Source organism: Panthera onca, chromosome X, assembly GCF_046562875.1.
Source record: "Panthera onca isolate mPanOnc1 chromosome X, mPanOnc1 haplotype 2, whole genome shotgun sequence".
Taxonomy (NCBI): domain Eukaryota; kingdom Metazoa; phylum Chordata; class Mammalia; order Carnivora; family Felidae; genus Panthera; species Panthera onca.
This window is the reverse complement of record NC_138357.1, coordinates 15,447,968-15,465,825: the sequence shown is the minus strand read 5'-3', so window position 1 is coordinate 15,465,825 and position 17,858 is coordinate 15,447,968. Positions and strand designations below refer to the sequence as shown.

The 17,858-nt window shown below is 46.5% G+C and overlaps 1 protein-coding gene across 5 annotated transcripts in view; it reads right to left on the bottom strand.

The window, feature by feature from the left end:
- The window catches only part of ARHGEF6 (Rac/Cdc42 guanine nucleotide exchange factor 6), a 102,304-nt gene that overhangs the window by 60,414 nt on the left and 24,032 nt on the right, over window positions 1-17,858 (bottom strand). For all 5 annotated transcript variants that reach the window (XM_081793921.1, XM_081793922.1, XM_081793923.1 and 2 more), the window contains 3 exons: window positions 11,121-11,205; window positions 8,396-8,517; window positions 6,836-7,037 (listed from right to left, as the gene is read on the bottom strand). In XM_081793921.1, coding sequence (XP_081650047.1) covers window positions 6,836-7,037; window positions 8,396-8,517; window positions 11,121-11,205 — 409 coding nt within the window. The remainder of the gene's footprint in view (window positions 1-6,835; window positions 7,038-8,395; window positions 8,518-11,120; window positions 11,206-17,858) is intronic.

Below are 17,858 nucleotides of genomic sequence, written 5' to 3'. Positions count from 1 at the left end.
TATTAACTTGATAATTAGATGTGAAACGAACCAAGTCTTTGGAAAATAAAAACTACCATAACTCACCCAGTATGAACTAGACCATTTGAACAGACTTATAACTATTAGGTAAATTGAATTTCTAAACTTGAAACTCCAGAAAAAGAAATCTCCAGGCCTATATGGTTTCACTGGAGCATGCTATCACACGTTTAAGGAAGAAGCAATACCAATTCTTCACAATCTCTTAGAGAAAATAAGAGGAGGGATAACCTTCCAACTCATTTTATGAAGTCACTATCACACAGACACCAAAGCCAGACAAATATAGTATAAAAAAATGACAACTGCAGACCAATAGCCCTCATGAATATAGATGCAAAAAACCTTAACAAAATATTAGCAAATAAAATTCCGCAACATTTTTAAAGCATTGTAGACCATGGAATCCATCCCCATGGATGCCAGGTTGGTTAAACATTCAAAAATCAATCAATGCAACCCACAATATTAACAGTCTACAAAGAAAAATCGCATGATAATACCCATCAGTGCAGAAAAAGCACCTGAGAAAACTCAACAATCCCTCAAGGGGAAGAAACTCCCACCTCCTATCCCCCCCGAAATAGGAATAAAGTGGAACTCCTTCAACTCAATACAGAGTATCTACCAAACACCTGCAGCTGGCGTAGACATACATGGCACAAGATGTAAGGCTGAGCGTGGTCCCCCTGAGATCAGGAACAAGGCAAGGTGGTCTCTCTCACCACCTCTTATTCAATTCAGTTCAGGTCAATTCAATTCAATTCAAATCAACTCAATCACTGACATCAACCAACGGTCATGAAGAATTCAAATGGGTTACTTGGCATAAGATAACTCCAACAACAGCACTATCCCACAGATAAAGCCATAAGAGACCCTCCTAATCCTGATATAAAGAGCCTTTTCCAATTAACGCTTGGTTCTTCCCCCCCCCCCCCCCCGCTGCTGTACAGATTCCTATTGCCTGTTGGTGGTGATGGGACAAAAAGAAATCTAGTGACAATGGGTTTCTCTGGATATGAAACGTCTATGTGACATACCCAGGGGATTACAACAGGAAGTCTAAATATAAAGCTCAATCTTACTTTTGGTTTACAATCAGCAGGAAGAGTCATTTCTTAAGCTGCCTTAATACAAATTTAATTAGCCAGCCACCTCATCTCCTCATCTGATAACTATATTTACCTGCTGATAAAAAGTCTTAGAAGGATTTAATGACCCTTTAATGGAACCAGTTGCAGAAAACAGAATTTGCTTAAAATATCTGTTCTGATCATACTTGCTTCAATACTTCCTTGGCATGGACATTTTGCCAGGAAAATTTTAATGCAAAGTCCTTAGCTTTTCTCTAAGACAAAAACGAAAAAAAGATACAATTTATGGTGTTACTGATGTATTGGCAGGAATTTTTTTTCATGCATAAATAACATGTTAATTTACAGGTCACCACTGATTTTTAAATAAAGGACTGAAAATTGTTACCAATGGCTAATTTTCTTATTTATAATGTATCTGACTCAAACAAAGGAGCAAAGGCCCTTAATATATCCTCTGATGCTTATATAATGCCTAATTGATTCATACATATATTTTTCATGAAACAAAATCTTTGAGAAAATGTTTTTGTTCAAAAGGGTTTATTTTTCTCGTGCAACAAGAAAACGAGAGGTACGCAAGCAGGACTGGGAACAATGGCTCCATAATGTCACCACCGTCCAGGTCCCATCATTCTTGGTGAGAGGCCTTTATTATCACGGTCACCAAATCCTACCCTACCTTCAGCCTCAATCTCATGTTGAAAGGAGTCTCGTGTGTATGTGTGCGTGCACGAGATACTCAAACATTCTACTTCCTCACTTCTTACGGTAGTAGACTGGTGGCTTCACAGGTCCTCTGAAACCAGTCTCCTCCTGATGGGGGGGAAGAAGCTGTCCCCAGGGCCTTGACCATAATTATCTTCTAGACAAAAGTTACAGTGGAATCTCAAATTTAACATGTCACTCCCCAAGGGCAACTTTACCAGAGCACAAAGCGCTCCTGTCCATAGCAGGCTCAAGGGAAGAAAAGCGGGCACAGCCCTCCCACGGCACCAAAATCTGCAGGGTGGGGGTTTGCACAGGGCCAGGGTTGCTTTGTTCCGTTTTGAAGACAATACAGAGGCACATGGAATACCAGCCTGAATGAGAAGTACCCCAGGCTACCACGAATGAAGGTCAGAATCACCGACTATTCAAGTGACCTCAGCGTTACCCACTTGACCCAAGAGTAAATGGAGATCACAGGAGTTCTTCACTTCCATGCCTGATTCAGCCTCCCAAACGACCCAAGAGTTTGTGTGGCCGTGGGGTTTAAAACTCTAAATGGATGGTTTCATTTCAACGAAAGACGCATTTAATCTAGGAGTCATTTTTTTCAAACTCCTTACAGACAAATCTTCCCTAAGCTTATACATCAGTATGAACTTCACGAAAAGAAATAAAACATTGCGGGGCGCCTGGGTGGCTCAGTCCGGTAAGCATCCGACTTCGGCTCAGGTCATGATCTCGCGGTTCGTGAGTTCGAGCCCCGTGTCGGGCTCTGTGTTGACAGTTCGGAGCCCGGAGGCTGCTTCAGATTCTGTGTCTCCCCTTCTCTCTGACCCTCCCATGCTCACGCTCTGTCTCTCTGTCTCTCAATAAGTAAACATTAAAAAAAAAATTTTTTTTAAAGAAAGAAAATGTTGACAGGTGTATTTTCTACACCAAACATAAAATAGCACAACACTGAACTTAACGTGTCCCTCGGCAGCATCCTAAATAGGTTCCGGCCAACTTGCCACCCTGTGGAGGCAGCGAGAGGTGGTGTGGGCAAGAATTCGGGTCAACAAAGACTCATTACCTCCTTCCCAACAAGACATTTTCATGACACCGAACTGATCTCCACCACCCCAAGCTCCCTCTGCTCAGTCCTACCACAGATCCTCTGTGGCTTTGGTCCTCCCTGACCAATCACTATGGCTTGGATTGTCCTCCCCTCTCATCTGGACCTATCCACAGCCTACATGTCTCAAGCCCTACCTCCTCCACGAAGCCACTTCCAACCTCTCCAGCCACAGCACACTCTCCGTCCGCTGATAATCTGCTATGTATTTTTACGCTTTATCATCTACCACTTTACGGCGTCAGTTGTCAGTTTCGTCTCCGGCTATTAGCTCTGCCCCGGACTCCAAATCAATAATGACAGCTACCTGCTGGAAATCTTCAGCACGATGACTCTCTGGTGCCTCCACTCAACATGTCCAAAGCAACTCATCATCTTCAGTGAGATCTCCCCGTCACTAGACTATAAACATGAGGACAAAACTCATGTCTTAGGTTTCTCTGCCTCACCAGTGCCGGGACAGAGCCTGATATCCCAGTAATGGCAAAGAAACCTTCGCCGGCTGGCTGGGTGCATGACTCCACATGCCCTTAAGGAGCTCACCCTCAAGCTGGACCCCTAGACTTGGAATTATCTTCACCTCCTCCCTTCTGCTCATCACAAATCATCAGCAAATGTTCCTGATTGTTTTTTAACAGTATCTACTGCATCCGCCCACTTTTTCCGCTCCACTATCACAAAAGCAGCCCGCACGGCTCTCTGGATTGCCAAGATCTCAGCAAGAGTCTCTACTGGCTTCCCCACATCCTCGTTGGTTACCCCTACCACTTCTCTGCCATCCAGCCCCCACTTGACCACTAGAAACAGCTTTCGAAACCACATACTGTCCCCTACTATCCCCTGCTTTGTGTTGACACCCTTCTTCATATAGCTCCAGCCGAAGCCCCACTCCTCTTTATGTGCCTTACCCTCAACCCAAATCACCCTACCACCCTACCACTCCACATCTTCCTACCTCCATGCTTTAACTTACTAATGCCCTCTAACCTTCTACCTGTCAGAAGCGTCTTTTCATCCTTCAAGGCCCGATTCAAGTGCTCCCCCCTCCCGCCGAGGTTATTGTTCATAGAATCTCTTTTTTTTTTTTTTGCCTGCACCAATAGCATCTTGTCTAGACTTAGAGCTTTGTCTGCGTTACTTATCCCATGCTACCCTGTTACAGTTGTCTATGTACACACCTATCTTGACCACTAGACTGTAAGGTCATTAGAGGCAGGGTCCCCGAGGACAGACTATTATAGCCCCACCACCACTACTACCAAGTATCTAACTGATGCTCAGTGAACAAGCTGAACAGAATATAATGACCTGCCCCACGGTATCCATTCATTTTACAGATACTTAGAGAGCCTAAACAAAACAGAACATCTCTGCCCTCATGGTGCTTACATTCTCATGGGAATATACAGATGGTTAGTGAAGTAAATAAGCACACGTACACTATGTTAGGTGGAGAGAAATGGTTAACAAAAAATAGAGTAGGGAAGGGGGAGAGGGGCAATGGGGATAGGGTTCAATTTTCTTGGGTGACCAGGGAAGGCCCTACTGCAAAGCGGACAAGTAAGCAGAGACCTGAAGGAGGTGAGGGAACCAGGCATGTTAAACATGTCCCTGGTATACATCCAGGGAGCGTCTTAGGCAGAGGATCAGTAAGTGAGGTAGGTGCCCATTTGGCACAGGAAACTGGGAGCCAGTGTGGCTGAAGTGGAATGAGTGAGGGGGAGAAAGGTCAGAGAGGAGGTCAGAGGGGCAACAGGAAGCTGAATCCTGGAGGACCTTGTAGGCTAGTGAGATGACCTTGGCTTTTACTCTTTTTGAGATGGGGAGCCATTACCCAAGTTCCATTTTGAAAGAATCACTCTGGCTGCTGAGCTTAAATTCGGTTTAATTTAAGTAGCAGGCTTCCTGGCCCCAGCTGTCCAGACCTATCCTTGATGGCTGGGTAAGACGCTTCAAAGGGTTACCTAGGTGCTCAAATCAGAGCCAGAGATTGCCACGTGAGTCCTTAACTGAGCTCCAAACCAAAGAGAGTATAGAAGAAACCCTAAGGGAAGGGTCCAAAGCCCAGAACAAACAGCCCAGGGCAGTCCACAATGCAGCAGCCAGACTGTGCTACAAGGCATCTCAGCGAGGGACATGATGATGAAGGCATGCTGTCTGTCCACTTCCGGTGTCCTCTCGACAATGCTTGGACAATGCCTTGGGGAATCCCCAGGCAAGGCGGAAAGACCTGTGGCTTTCAATCTGGGGGATGAAGACACTGAATCAACGAACAAAGCTAGAGTGAATCTGGAAAGGTAGAGACCGTAACAACCAGACCAAAGCAACTGAAAGATGTAGCGAGGGGTAAAAATCAGCTGTGAGAATCATCAAAACCAAGGAAATTCCAAGAAGGCCTGTGAAAATATTTCAGGGATCAACAGAAACATCTCAATTCCCAGTAATAAAGAAAAAGCTAAGGGGTACCTGGTTGGCTCTGTCGGTAGAGCATGCAAGTCTTGACCTTGGGGTTGTAAGTTCGTGCCCAATGTTGGGTGTAGACATTACTCAAAAATAAAATCTTCTAAAAAATGCTAAGAAGTCTACACATACGTATATAACTATAAATCTTTTAGTAAACATTTATTCCATTAAGGGAGGTGCCCCCTGCCTTAAACCAACACACGACACAGAAAAGCGTGCAAGCCAAACTTTCTCTTAAATGCGCTCGGGAAAAGCTCCTAAGAGGGGTTATCTGGGGGAGGATGCAAAGGAGAGAGGAATTTGTATCGCCTATATTATACATCTTTGTAATTTTTTAATTTATTTACAATGAGCCTATGATTATATTAGCCGATAGTATTACTTTTGAGTCATTAAAAAAGCAACGAAGACGTCTACAAAAGAAAAAGCGCACTGAGCAGCTAACCACTCAAAGGAGCCCTTGGGTAAATATTTTGGGGAAGTGAAGAGATATAACAATGTGAATAACTGAACACTACTTTATCCGTATTGTGACATATTTTTATATATCAGGGTTTTTTTGGTGATATAGGCAGGGCCTCCTTGCTTAAATAACAAAAGGCAAGGAAGTGACCTAAGAAAGTTCTAGAAAGACTACTGAAGAATTCTTAGATTTCATTCTCCCGATATTATTACAAAAGAGGATAAGCAGTTAGCAGTACGTAAGAGTTAAGGGCAATTTTATTCAGAATCAAAGCAGCCAGACGGCTTCCTGCAGCCCTATGATTGTTATTTCTCGAACACATGTCTGAGGCATTTAGACTTAGGTCTGCTTAAAGAGCTTAGGGCTAAAAAAAGGAAGTTAGCACATGGCCTCTCTTATTATTCTTTTCTACCATGGTGATTCTTAGAGTGGCAGGAAGGGGACATAGTTAAGGTGGAACAGTTGTCTGAGCTTTGAATTCTTTAGCTTTTTTAGGTTTTTGCTGTCTTGATGTAATCGAAATGCAACTTCGCTTCAAAATATCGAATCACTGATTTTTCCTAGTTCCCTCCTACCCCAATTGTCGGCTTATAAATGCAAATACAAACAGTTTCTGTTGACCAATTAAAACTACAAGATTGTCAGTAGGGGGGCGCCTGGATGGCTCAGTCGGTTAAGCGTCCTACTTCGGCTCCGGTCATGATCTCATGGTTTGTGAGTTCGAGCCCCGCATCAGGCTCTGTGCTGACAGCTCCGAGCCTGGAGCCTGCTTCGGATTCTGTGTCTCCCTCTCTCTCTGCCCCTACCCCACTCACACTCTGTCTCTCTCTCTCCCTCTCTCTCTCTCTCTCAAAACTGAATAAACGGTAAAAAAAAAAAAAAAATTAAAAAAAAAAAAGATTGTCAGTAGGAATACAAGAGAGTACATGAGTCACGTTCCAAAAGGCTTTTGAAAGATCCACTTACCACTGGACTTAATTTCTCGGACATAATTACTAGGGAACCAGCCTGTTCTGCCATTTAATGTGCCTTCCCACCAGCCTCCTTCTTCAACTCTGGTGACATAAATGATGTCCCCTTTACAAACTGACAGTTCATCTTCATTAGTCTGCTTAAAGTTGAATCTTGCCTTTACTATCAACTGGTGGCCTCCATTTTCCATCATCTCCTAGGGAAATAAAAGCCACACCAGATTAAGCACCCGTCTACATGGGGCAGGGGCACAAATGACATGAATTGAGGCAAATAACGTGGGATGCGCAAGGACGGAACCCCAGGTCCACAGCCGTCTTGAGTCTTTAACTTAGGAGTGGGGCTGGGGTGGGGGAGGATAATAAACGGCGCAGAAGTGCATGCAACCTTTTGTGTTTACGAGAATGTGTATTTTGAAGGGGGCCATAGCTTTCATTCCCCTCTCCCCTCGCCAGTTGCCTAAAGATACTTGCTAAATGCGCCAGGAAACAAAGTAGAGTGATAAACTATTCCACCCTGCCTCTCCCCAACACCCAGACACGGTCTTACATAATTATAGGGCCAAGATTAAGTACTAATCTACACATAAAATCTGCCTCCCACCTCTCAATGGCTAAGAATATCTTAAATTGGCTGATTTAGTCATACGCAAACATCAAATATCCCGTAGATACCTAAGGCGGAGTTGTTAACCTGTCACGGGCCCCTTTGAGAAGCTGATGCGCACAGGGATCTTTACCTAAACCACCCGTAAGTTCCCGCACAGGAGGTTTGCACACAATTTGAGAGGGTCCAAGGGGGCGCGGAGGAACCGTAGTGTTCATCAGCTCCCCAACGGAGCCGGGAGCCGTGATCTCAAAAGGTAAAGCGTAGTGTTCATCAGCTCCCCAAAGGGAGCCGTGATCTCAAAAGGTTAAGCGCTTTGGAAGTAATTAAAGTGCTTTGGAAGTAATAGCTCCTGATGGCTTAAAGCAAGTGGGTGGCTTTTGACAAGGAATAAAGGTCTCCAAAGAGCCAGCCGAGGATGAGGCGGTTCCTCCCAAATAAAAGCTCCTATTAAGACCAAATGCAGAGCTAACTGGGCTACCCCACGAGGGGAGTTCATCGTCACAGGCTCAATAGGAAGGCACAGAGAAAAAGCAAATGACAGTAACGATGATGATGGCAAGTAATGCATATTGATTGTCGGTTATGTGCCAGGCACTATCTAGTTCTCCCAATAAGCCAGAGGTAGAGGAAATGCCAGCAAGCTGCCATCAGGAAGCCGTTCTAACGACTTCCATTTGCACGGCATTCTCCGCTAAACGAGTCACTCGGTCCCAGGAAGGGAAAGAACTCTGGGATTTCGGCCCCGATTTTCTGACCCTCTGCCCCACATGCCTTTGATGCGCGCCAGCGGGCCAGCCCGAACTGGCGCTGGGTTTAAAGTAGTTTCACCGGCGACGCCCCAAACGCACAGGACGGCTATCTCGCCACACGGGGAGATGAAACCAGGATATCGATTTCATTTGACAGACTGTGAAACAGGCAAGGGGAATTGGCTTCTATACTTACCACTGCCTTTGACTGCCTCTGCAGCCCTGGAGCTGTGCTAACAACTGCTCCCTGTGGGCTTGTCTGAGAACTATTAGCACTAAGAGAAGAGGAACGTCCACATGGTCTTTCTGATAGCTGATCTGTGAAAAGAGGAAAAGGCAAGATAAAGGGAGCCACTCATGTCAGAAGCACGTCTAGAACATAACACAATCTTTCACGGGACATTAGCACGGGCGCCCTGGCCGTAATCCTCACGGTTACCATTCGGAACGTGCCAAGTGAATTTCCTCCCCCCGCCTCCCATTTTGGTGGCCAACTTCTTCATAGCCTTACTGGCCATCGCTGTCCAGTAGAATGAAAAACAGCGACAGAGCCACATTTTCTCTTAACCCATTTCCCTACGACTCTCCCCTCTTGAACCGGTTGAGACAGTACGCCCTGTTATCCAAGGCAGAACTATATTGGGTACCAAACAGCTGTTTGTGGCTCTTATTACTTTGAAATATTTCAAACTTCTCTCTTTGTGTTTTGGCCCTTAACTGGGTGGTTCTTGTCTTCCTCATATGCGGTAACATGTGTAGCGTATGTAATGTAAATTCTCACAGAAACTGGGGGTGCGGCGGTGGCGGGGGGCGGTGGGCGAGGCGAAGGAGAATCGGAGACAGAGTGTGTCTGGGAAAGATGCGATCTTCAAAAATTACACTCGAGAATCTTCTCTTCCTTGAAACCTTGTGAAATTCGATCAGACCAGCGCTGAGCTGGGTGTTTTCCGTATGCTGGCTTCTCGACAAATTCAAATGAGGGCTTTTTTCCTCTCCGTTTATTTTTAAAAGACATAAACTGCAAAAGTCTAAAGCCCAAACATTCCCTAGGCGACAAGCTCAGTATCCAAGTAATTTCCTTGATGCTGTGGGTTTTAACTTTCACCTCCTTGTATTTTATAAATATCCGCGGCAAGGGAAGAGACTATAAAACTTGCTAGCAGAGTTTGGCAAAGGAACGTATAATTTGGATGGCATAATGCTAGAATGATACGATCCTCCCTGCCTAGCACTGGCTAGTTGTCATATGTCTTAAATATAGTTACTCGAATTAGCTGTACTTCTGCTATACGCCTTTGCAATAGCTCAAAAGCCTCCTTTTTTTTTTTCCCAAATAGCAAAAGAACAACTCTAGAGAAGTATTTTTACATTTATTGCTATTATGTACAGCTCTTTTGACTAAAACTATAATTACTTGATAGCTTCCTAGATGCTCCATTCTATTTGGCACTCGACTATATTGTCTGCTCTCGTGCGCTAATTGTTTCACGTGGGTAAGTTGAGTCTCCCTAAATAGATGGTAATTTTCTCAGGGGCGGGGACCATATCTTACACTTCCTTTGTAGCACCTGGCGGTGCTGGGCACACAGCCTGTGGACTCTCCAACAGTCTGAGCACCAAGACCTATGTTTGGGGGGCGGTCAGTCCGATGTGGGTTTGAACCCCAGCTCTGCCACTTACTTCCCGGTTGGGCAACTGTGGGCCAGACTTCCCTTATCTGTAATACGGACCTAATAATAATACCTACCCCCAGGGTCATTTCAAAGAGGAGACCACCGATGATTCTTAGAATTGCTTAGACCCATGGTGAGGGCTCAGTGCATCTCAACTATGCTTATTCCCACCCAGCTGTACGAAAGATTCTGTTTCACAGGAGTAAGGTTATACGCCAAGGCTATGGGGCGTTTTCTTCACATTTGCTAGGATTTATAGTTAATGCCTCCAATGTGGTGGGTATTAAACATTTAAATAAAAAATATTCTTTTCACTCACTACGACCCTGAGGTTTCGTTTCCAGTGCAAGGTTACTGACAACTTCTTTTTTCTTTTTAAAGTATGTGGATTTCTTTTTTTTTTTAATGTTTATTTGATTTATTTTTTGAGAGAGAGATTGACAGAGTGTGAGCAGGGGAGAGGCAGAGAGACAGAGGAAGACACAGAATCCGAAGCAGGCTCCAGGCTCTGAGCTGTCAGCACAGAGCCTGACACGGGGCTCGAGCCCACGAACGGTGAGATCATGACCTGAGCTGAAGTCGGGCGCTCTACTGACTGAGCCACCCAGGCGCCCCACTGACAACTTCTTTTACGTGGACAGACACATACAAAAATCTATGAGAAAAACATGGCTCTAATGGGGAAGTAACTGCTATCTTCTGTAAACTTTATGAAAAGGGGAACTCATCTTTTCCTTTTCATTTTCTGTCTTGTTGTTCTCAGTTGTGTATTCTGTAGCTTTGGACGAAATAGTTCCTTGGTTCTTATCATTATATGAAGGCCATTACAATAACATCTGTGATAGATGTGTTTAAATCCTAAACTCTGAACAATTAAAAGGGGCGCCTGGGCGGTGCAGTCGGTTAAGCGTCAGACTCTTGGTTTCAGCTCAGGTCATGATCTCACGGTTCATGGGTTCGAGCCCTGCATGGGGCTCAGTGCTGGCAGTGCAGAGCCTGCTTGGGATTCTCTCTCTCTCTCCCTCTCTCTCTGCCCCTACCCTGCTCACTGTCTATCCACCCCACCTCAAAATAAATAAACATTTAAAAAAAAAAAAAAGCATTTGACACCCACTGGGGTTGACTTGCAGGGAGGGGAGAGATGTGCACCGATCGAACAATCGTGGCCAAAGTTGGCTCCTAGGGGAATGAGACGCCCGTGGATCCAAATGTGTCACGCACGACTCACAAATGGCAAACCCAGCTCACCTTCTGTTGCTTTGTTGACAGCTAAAAGCGTGCTCAGAACCTTGGAGAAATTGACCCCTGCATAAAGGTCATCAGGATCAAACACCTATGAGAAAGGAAATTGAAACTGTCAGATGCCGTTAAGTGTTCAACTCAGCAAACCAACCTATCGAAAAGGCCACTCCCTCCAGCTCTCAGGAGAAAACGATGTAAAAGCCAAGAGCCAAACCTCCGTAGAGCCTTGCGAGAAGTGAAAGCGGCAGCTGAGCCGCCTAATGACATGTGGCAGGGCCCTCGGTGAGTCAGAGCGAAGCAGTGCTGGGAAATGAGAGCCGAGCCAAGAAGCTGAGCCCATCAGCAGACGCGCGCTCCGGCCCTGAGCGTGTCAATGCTCGGCCCCGTTACCGGAGCCCCGTAGGCACCTGTTACAGTTCGTGCCCGCCACCTACACAATGCCCTTCCAGCCCACGAAGAAGTTGCTGGAGCCCTTCTGACACGTTGCCACCTGCACAGTTCAATCGCTGGACTCAGGAGGGCCACTGGGGCATGCTGTCTCTTCCTCTGCTGTCCTCCCTGCTGCCACCCACCGGGTCCCAACGGCCTGGGATCCCAACTCCGTGGTCACTCAAACTTTTCCAGGTGGGTCTTTTGCTCCCAGCCTTGGTTCCTGGTTTCTGCCGTTTGACCTCGCCCCTCTCAGCTCATCGTCGTGGATTTGAACCTGTGCCGGCTCTTCCTGGCCTCAGGTGACTTTTCCAGACGTGACCTCTGGCCTTCCTAGTACTCCGCAAGTGTCAGCAACAAAACATGAAATAAATACGATATTTCACTTCGCCTTCGTTCCGGTATGCCACCGTCCCTGGTGAAGACTCCTATCGGTTGTTGTCTTAAATACAAATTAATTGTTGATTTGTAAATGTCTTCAATGTATTAAAATGCACATAGAATTCTTCTAGTCTCATATATGAATATTTGAAGCTAGCAATATTCTCAAACACAGGCACAATCTATTCATCTGCCAGCCAGCCCACAATGTAGATATACATATCTATAGGTAACCAGATGCCCAGGTTCTGGATGCAAGTTCACCTTCTAAAAGCATTTCATTCTTTGGGGCGCCCGGGTGACTCAGTCGGTTAAGCCTCCGACTTCGGCTCAGGTCACGATCTCACAGCTCATGAGTTCGAGCCCTGCATCCGGCTCTGTGCTGACAGCTCAGAGCCTGGAGCCCGCTTCAGGTTCTGTGTCTCCCCCTCTCTCTGCCCCTCCCCTGCTCGCACCCTGTCTCTCTCTCTCTCTCTCATTCTCTCAAAAAATAAACATTAAAAAAATTAAAAATAAAATAAATAAAATCATTTCATTCCAGGAGGGCTAGAAGTCTGAATCTTCTTTTCCCAGATGCAGTGACAGGAATAAAATGTACCTTTTCATGTGGGCCGTCCCATTAGACGGAGCCATGTGTTTCATTCCTCATCTGCGTGTTTTCTGAAAGCCACGTCAAGGCACAATTTTATCTTCTTTGTGTACCTATTCTCCAAGACCTAAACTCTGTCTCTAGAATGAAAGCACATAGTATCCATTTTTTTCGGGGGGGAGGGCGTCAATATAGATAATATATGCAAATGTGAACCTATAAAAGTCTGTGTATTCTGGGATTGACAATGATACTGTTCATTTAATCAATGGATGTTTCGCATTCAAACTTAATATGACTGAAGAGCCCAATCACATCTAAAAATGACGCACTAGGGACACCTGGGGGCTCAGTCGGTTGAGCGTCTGAGTCTTGATTTCGGCTCAGGTCGTGATCTCACGGTTCGTGAGGTCGGGCTCCGTGCTGGCTGTGGATCCTGCTTGAGTTTCTCTCTCTCCCTCTCTCTCTGCCCCTCCCCTGCTCATGCTCTCTCTCTAAAAAAAAAAAAAAAAATGACACACTCATTCTACTTTTAGTAAAGGGGTAATCCCAATATTACTAAAGAGTCAAATGACAGTACAATCCAAATATGTCTCTGAATCCCACAATATGAAATTCAAAATTGTCCAGGAATAAAGGGGTAGGCACTCTGTTTTAGTCTGCCAAAGCCGGGGTGAACAAGATACAACAGACCCTGGAGAGCGTATCTAGTATCCCAGAGGATTCCAGATTCACTGAATCTCCCTTAGAGCACATCGGTGGGGAAGTCTTAAGGGCACGGGTGCCACGATGGTAACCAAGCCAAAAGGTCATTTGTTTTTAGCCTCTGATTCCTAACGGGAGCGTGAATACGTGTGCGCGTGTGGATGCGGGTGCTGGGGAGGTGTGGTGGGGATGAGCAGCGTAAAATAAAAACCACGAGTAAGTATTAGTAGGATGAGACATGAGAGCAACAGCTGTGAGAAAAACGTCCCCCCTTTCCTTTTCTGTTGCTCCCTGATCCAGGTGAATTGACTGCCTACGTGCGGCAGATGCTGGCCCACATCAGGGGCCCATACCCGTACAAGGGCACTTGACTGAGATTAAGACAAATAACCCGATCAGAAAATGAAACACGCATCCACAAGAGTCACCGCCTGTGCTTGTGGGAAGCTGCCGGGACTATACAGGGTTTCCTTTTTAGAAAACCCCCATATGCTAGAGTTTACCCACGGACACTGTTTTTCTCCCTGCAAGCCTGTTCTGTAGCAGCAGCAACTACACAGGAAGGAGCTGGAAGAGGCCTCTAGGGAGTAGCAGAGACAGCAGAGCCTAAGAGTTATGATTTCAGAGCAGTTGGAAGATTAAATATAGCCAGGAACACCCTCCACCGCACCACACCCTTCCAAACCTCAAACTGCATGCTATTAAAAATTCCGCCCCAGACTTTTCTTCCGCGCACCGAGATGGGTCCCTTACTAAAATGGAAACACTGGGAGGGAGCCTAACGCTTTCAGCTGTTAGCAGTCTTGTAGACCTTAATGGAAATGACAGGCATGAGACCAAGTTTAGAGCTGATGGTGTGGAAAACGTAAAGACATTAGCGCCCAACTTGGGAAAAAGCGAGGGAGAACGGCCGGACGACGACGTGGAGAGGGTAGGGGAGCGCGAGGAGAACTGGACTGCAGTACGGGGCGGGGCCGTTTGCCCGGGAGCGATCCCAACCATTTACACACACAAAATGGAGAGCCAATTCCCCTTTTCTGTCCGCAGAGCCCCGGGGCTTGTTAAAGGAAACGCACATTTGCACATTTGCGGCGTTGGTGCTTTTCCGACGGGAAGCCGTGATGTTACTACTCCCCGTCTGCTACTCCGCGTGAGCCCGAGTCCCGGATTAACTGAACTTGCTCTATACCATTTGGGTCCAGAAATTAGCTGGTTAGTCGCAGTGGGGTCTGTGAAGGTCGGATGAACGGCAGGATTCCTTCCCTCCATCTACCACGACTGTGATGCAGACAAGAAAGGGCGGCTTCTGGAACTACTACGAGATGCTTTCAAGGTCCCGCCTCCTGCAACGGGGAGGGGTGGGGGGGGCGAGGTTCAAGGACAACGACGACGGACGTTTACTCTACTCTGGGTAAGCAACAGGGGAGACGGAGATTAAACCTCATGAAAGATGTTTTTTTAAGTGCCGTTGACCCTTGAACAACACAGGTTTGAAATGTGCGGGTCCACTTACACACGGGCTTTTTTCAATAAATACAGTACAGTACTGTAAAAGTACCTGCTCTTCCTTATGAGTTCTTTTTTTTTTTTTTAATGTTTATTTATTTTTGAAAGAGACCAAGAGAGAGCAGGCGGGGGAGGGGCAGAGAGGGAAGGAGACCGAGGATCCAAAGCGGGCTCTGCGCAGCAAGCACCGAGCCAGATGCGGGGCTTGAACTCATGAACCGTGAGATCATGACCTGAGGCGAAGTCGGAGGCTCCACCGCTGAGCCACCCACGCACCCCTCTTCCTTATGACTTGGTAACAACATTCTCTAGCTTACTTCATTGTAAGAATGCAGTATATAATACATCTAACATGCAAACTGTGTGTTAATGGGCTGTTGATGTTATCAGTAAGGCTTCGGGTCAATGTACATAAGGTCAATTTACATAAGGCCCAATACTACATCAGCGGCTGAAATCAGACAAGGCATTTAATTTTTATTTTTTTTTATTTTTAAAAAAAAAATTTTTTTTAACGTTTATTTATTTTTGAGACAGAGAGAGACAGAGCATGAACGGGGGAGGGGCAGAGAGAGGGAGACACAGAATCGGAAACAGGCTCTAGGCTCTGAGCCATCAGCCCAGAGCCCGACGCGGGGCTCGAACTCACGGACCGCGAGATCGTGACCTGAGCTGAAGTCGGACGCTTAACTGACTGAGCCACCCAGGCGCCCCAAGGCATTTAATTTTTAAATGTTTCCTCGCATTTTTCCATTTCGGATATCCACAATGACCGCACAATTTCTTTTCTGTCCACTAAACACCAGGTGTTAATTCTGGACTGTTGGGCATCTGGCAGTATAAACCACGCAGACATGTAATATTTTCATGGTTTTACAAGTAGACCCTTTGGGGACAGTTTTCACTTTCAATCTGCGCGCCGTTCGATGATGTTTTCCCTAAATCGACCAGCACAAGGAAGCACATGAGAAGAAAATCTCCAAGCCCCCCTCCCCGCCGCTCTGTTCCCTCACTAATCTTACAGGTACACTGTACTGATTTACTGAGCCCTTGCGACACGCCGACACCGTGCCTGGAGATATTTATATGTCTCCATTCACTGCACACGATTCTCCCAGCAAGCCCGAAACGTGGGCACGTTTATTTCCCCCATTTTACAGATGAGCAGACTGAGACTCAGAGCGGTTGCGTCACCGAGCAAGAGAGTGATGGAACCAATGCAGATACACGAGAGAGAGCTCTGGGGGACATCTGAGCCCGGTCTGCATACTTCCCACTGTCACGAGGCACTAGAAAGAAGAGGAAGAAATCCGTGGGTTTGTACCCAAAAAGAAATCCCTGCCTGCTGTCAACACAAGTTCGTTACAACCGCTACGATGACTAATTCAACTAATCGTGGCAAGGAGAAAATGTCCCACAGGACCAGACTGTCTCCGCAGGGGCTGTGCCACATTCCCGTGCTGGCCTTCTCCTTTCAAGCCCCGACCCGGGAGGCACCGGCTCAGGTTTGCCGGAAGCAGGGAAGGGCTGCACTGAGCCACTCGCTATGTGTTCATCCAGTTCCACCTTGTGAGCCGCTGTCCATATTTGTGAGGCGTTGCTTGGGCGGGGGTTCAGCCCGGGGTTACAGGGCAAACCTAAACTACTCCTTGGCACCTCGCTCTGACCACCTGACATAACCAGTGACAGCTCCGGCCACGTCCTCGTTAAGAGAAGAAGCCACACCATAGAACAGGGTGTCGGAACAGGGTAACGTCTCCAATGTCATGAGGCTTCAGTACCCCTCAATCGACTTCCATTTAAAGTTAATTTAGGGGGCGCCTGGGCGGCTCAGTCGGTGGAGCGTCTGACTCAAATCTCACGGTTTGGGGGTTCGAGCCCCACATCTGTCAGTGCAGAACCTGCTTGGGATTCTCTCTCTCTCCCTCTCTGCCCCTCCCCTGCTCATGCTCGCGTGCTCTCTCTCAAAATAAAGAAATAAACTTTAAAAAAAAAATGAAGTTCATTTAGGGTCTGGAGTGATCCCAATAGGCTCCGTCACTCAACTGTTAAAACCCAATCAATTAAAAAGCAAGTGATTCAGTGGAACCACATGGACACAGCTTCTGTTTCGGGCCCGTTAAAAAAAAAAACAAAAAACAAAACACCAGACTCCAAATGTTTTAAGAACATTCCATCTCTCCCTTGTTCCTACTGGGTAAAATCTGAAATGCACTTAGCCCATCTTGAATCACAGCCTCCAGTTCTCACAGCTGAGCGTGCTGCCTCTGTTGACCCCTGAACTTTGGAGGAAATGTCATTACGTGGTGCAGCAGAGCAAAGCAAATCCGAGCTGCTTAGTCATACCTCACGGGGTGGCACTGCTCCTGGCTCTGTGAACCCGGGATGCTTCCGCGCGGCTCCTCCTGAAAGCACTCACAAAGTCAGCAACGATGCCACTTTTCTGCGGCTCTGTTTCCCACGAGGGATGTGAGTGACGTCTTTCACCAAACCAGCACAGCGAAAGGCTCGCCGGCCCATGATCTGAATAGGGGACTCTCAGAGGCAGCACCTCGGCCGTGTCCCCAAGGTCCAGAATCTGCTCTTCAATTCTCATGGCTCTGGAGAATGGACTCGTGCGAACCGAGTTCGCCCAAGGCCAATGCATAACCCCAAAAGGCCAACTTGCGTAGTTCTGCTAAAAGAAATAAACCATTAAGCAGATTGGATACTGCCACTTTATGGCCAGCGTATCACTCTCTCCCGAGACAGAAATCCGCATGATAAGCCAAATCAGAAATAGAAATTTGTTGGGTAGTACAGCATCTAAGCAGAGGGGTTCTGGGAGATCACAGGCTAATGTCACTACTACCTGTTTACAAGTGGACTTGTTCAAACTGTCATTAAAAAAAGAAATGACCGATTTGGGGCACCTGGGTGGCTCAGTCGGTTCAGCGTCCAACTCTTGATTTGGGCTTGGGTCATGATCTCACGGTTAATAGGCTCGAATCCCGTATCAGCCTCTGTGCTGCCTGCTTCGGATTCTGTGTCTCCCTCTCTCTCTGCCCCTCCCCGGCTCACTCTCTGTCTCTCTCTCAAAATAAATAAAACTAAAACTGTTAAAAAATAAAAAATAAAAGACGCCCTACTTATAA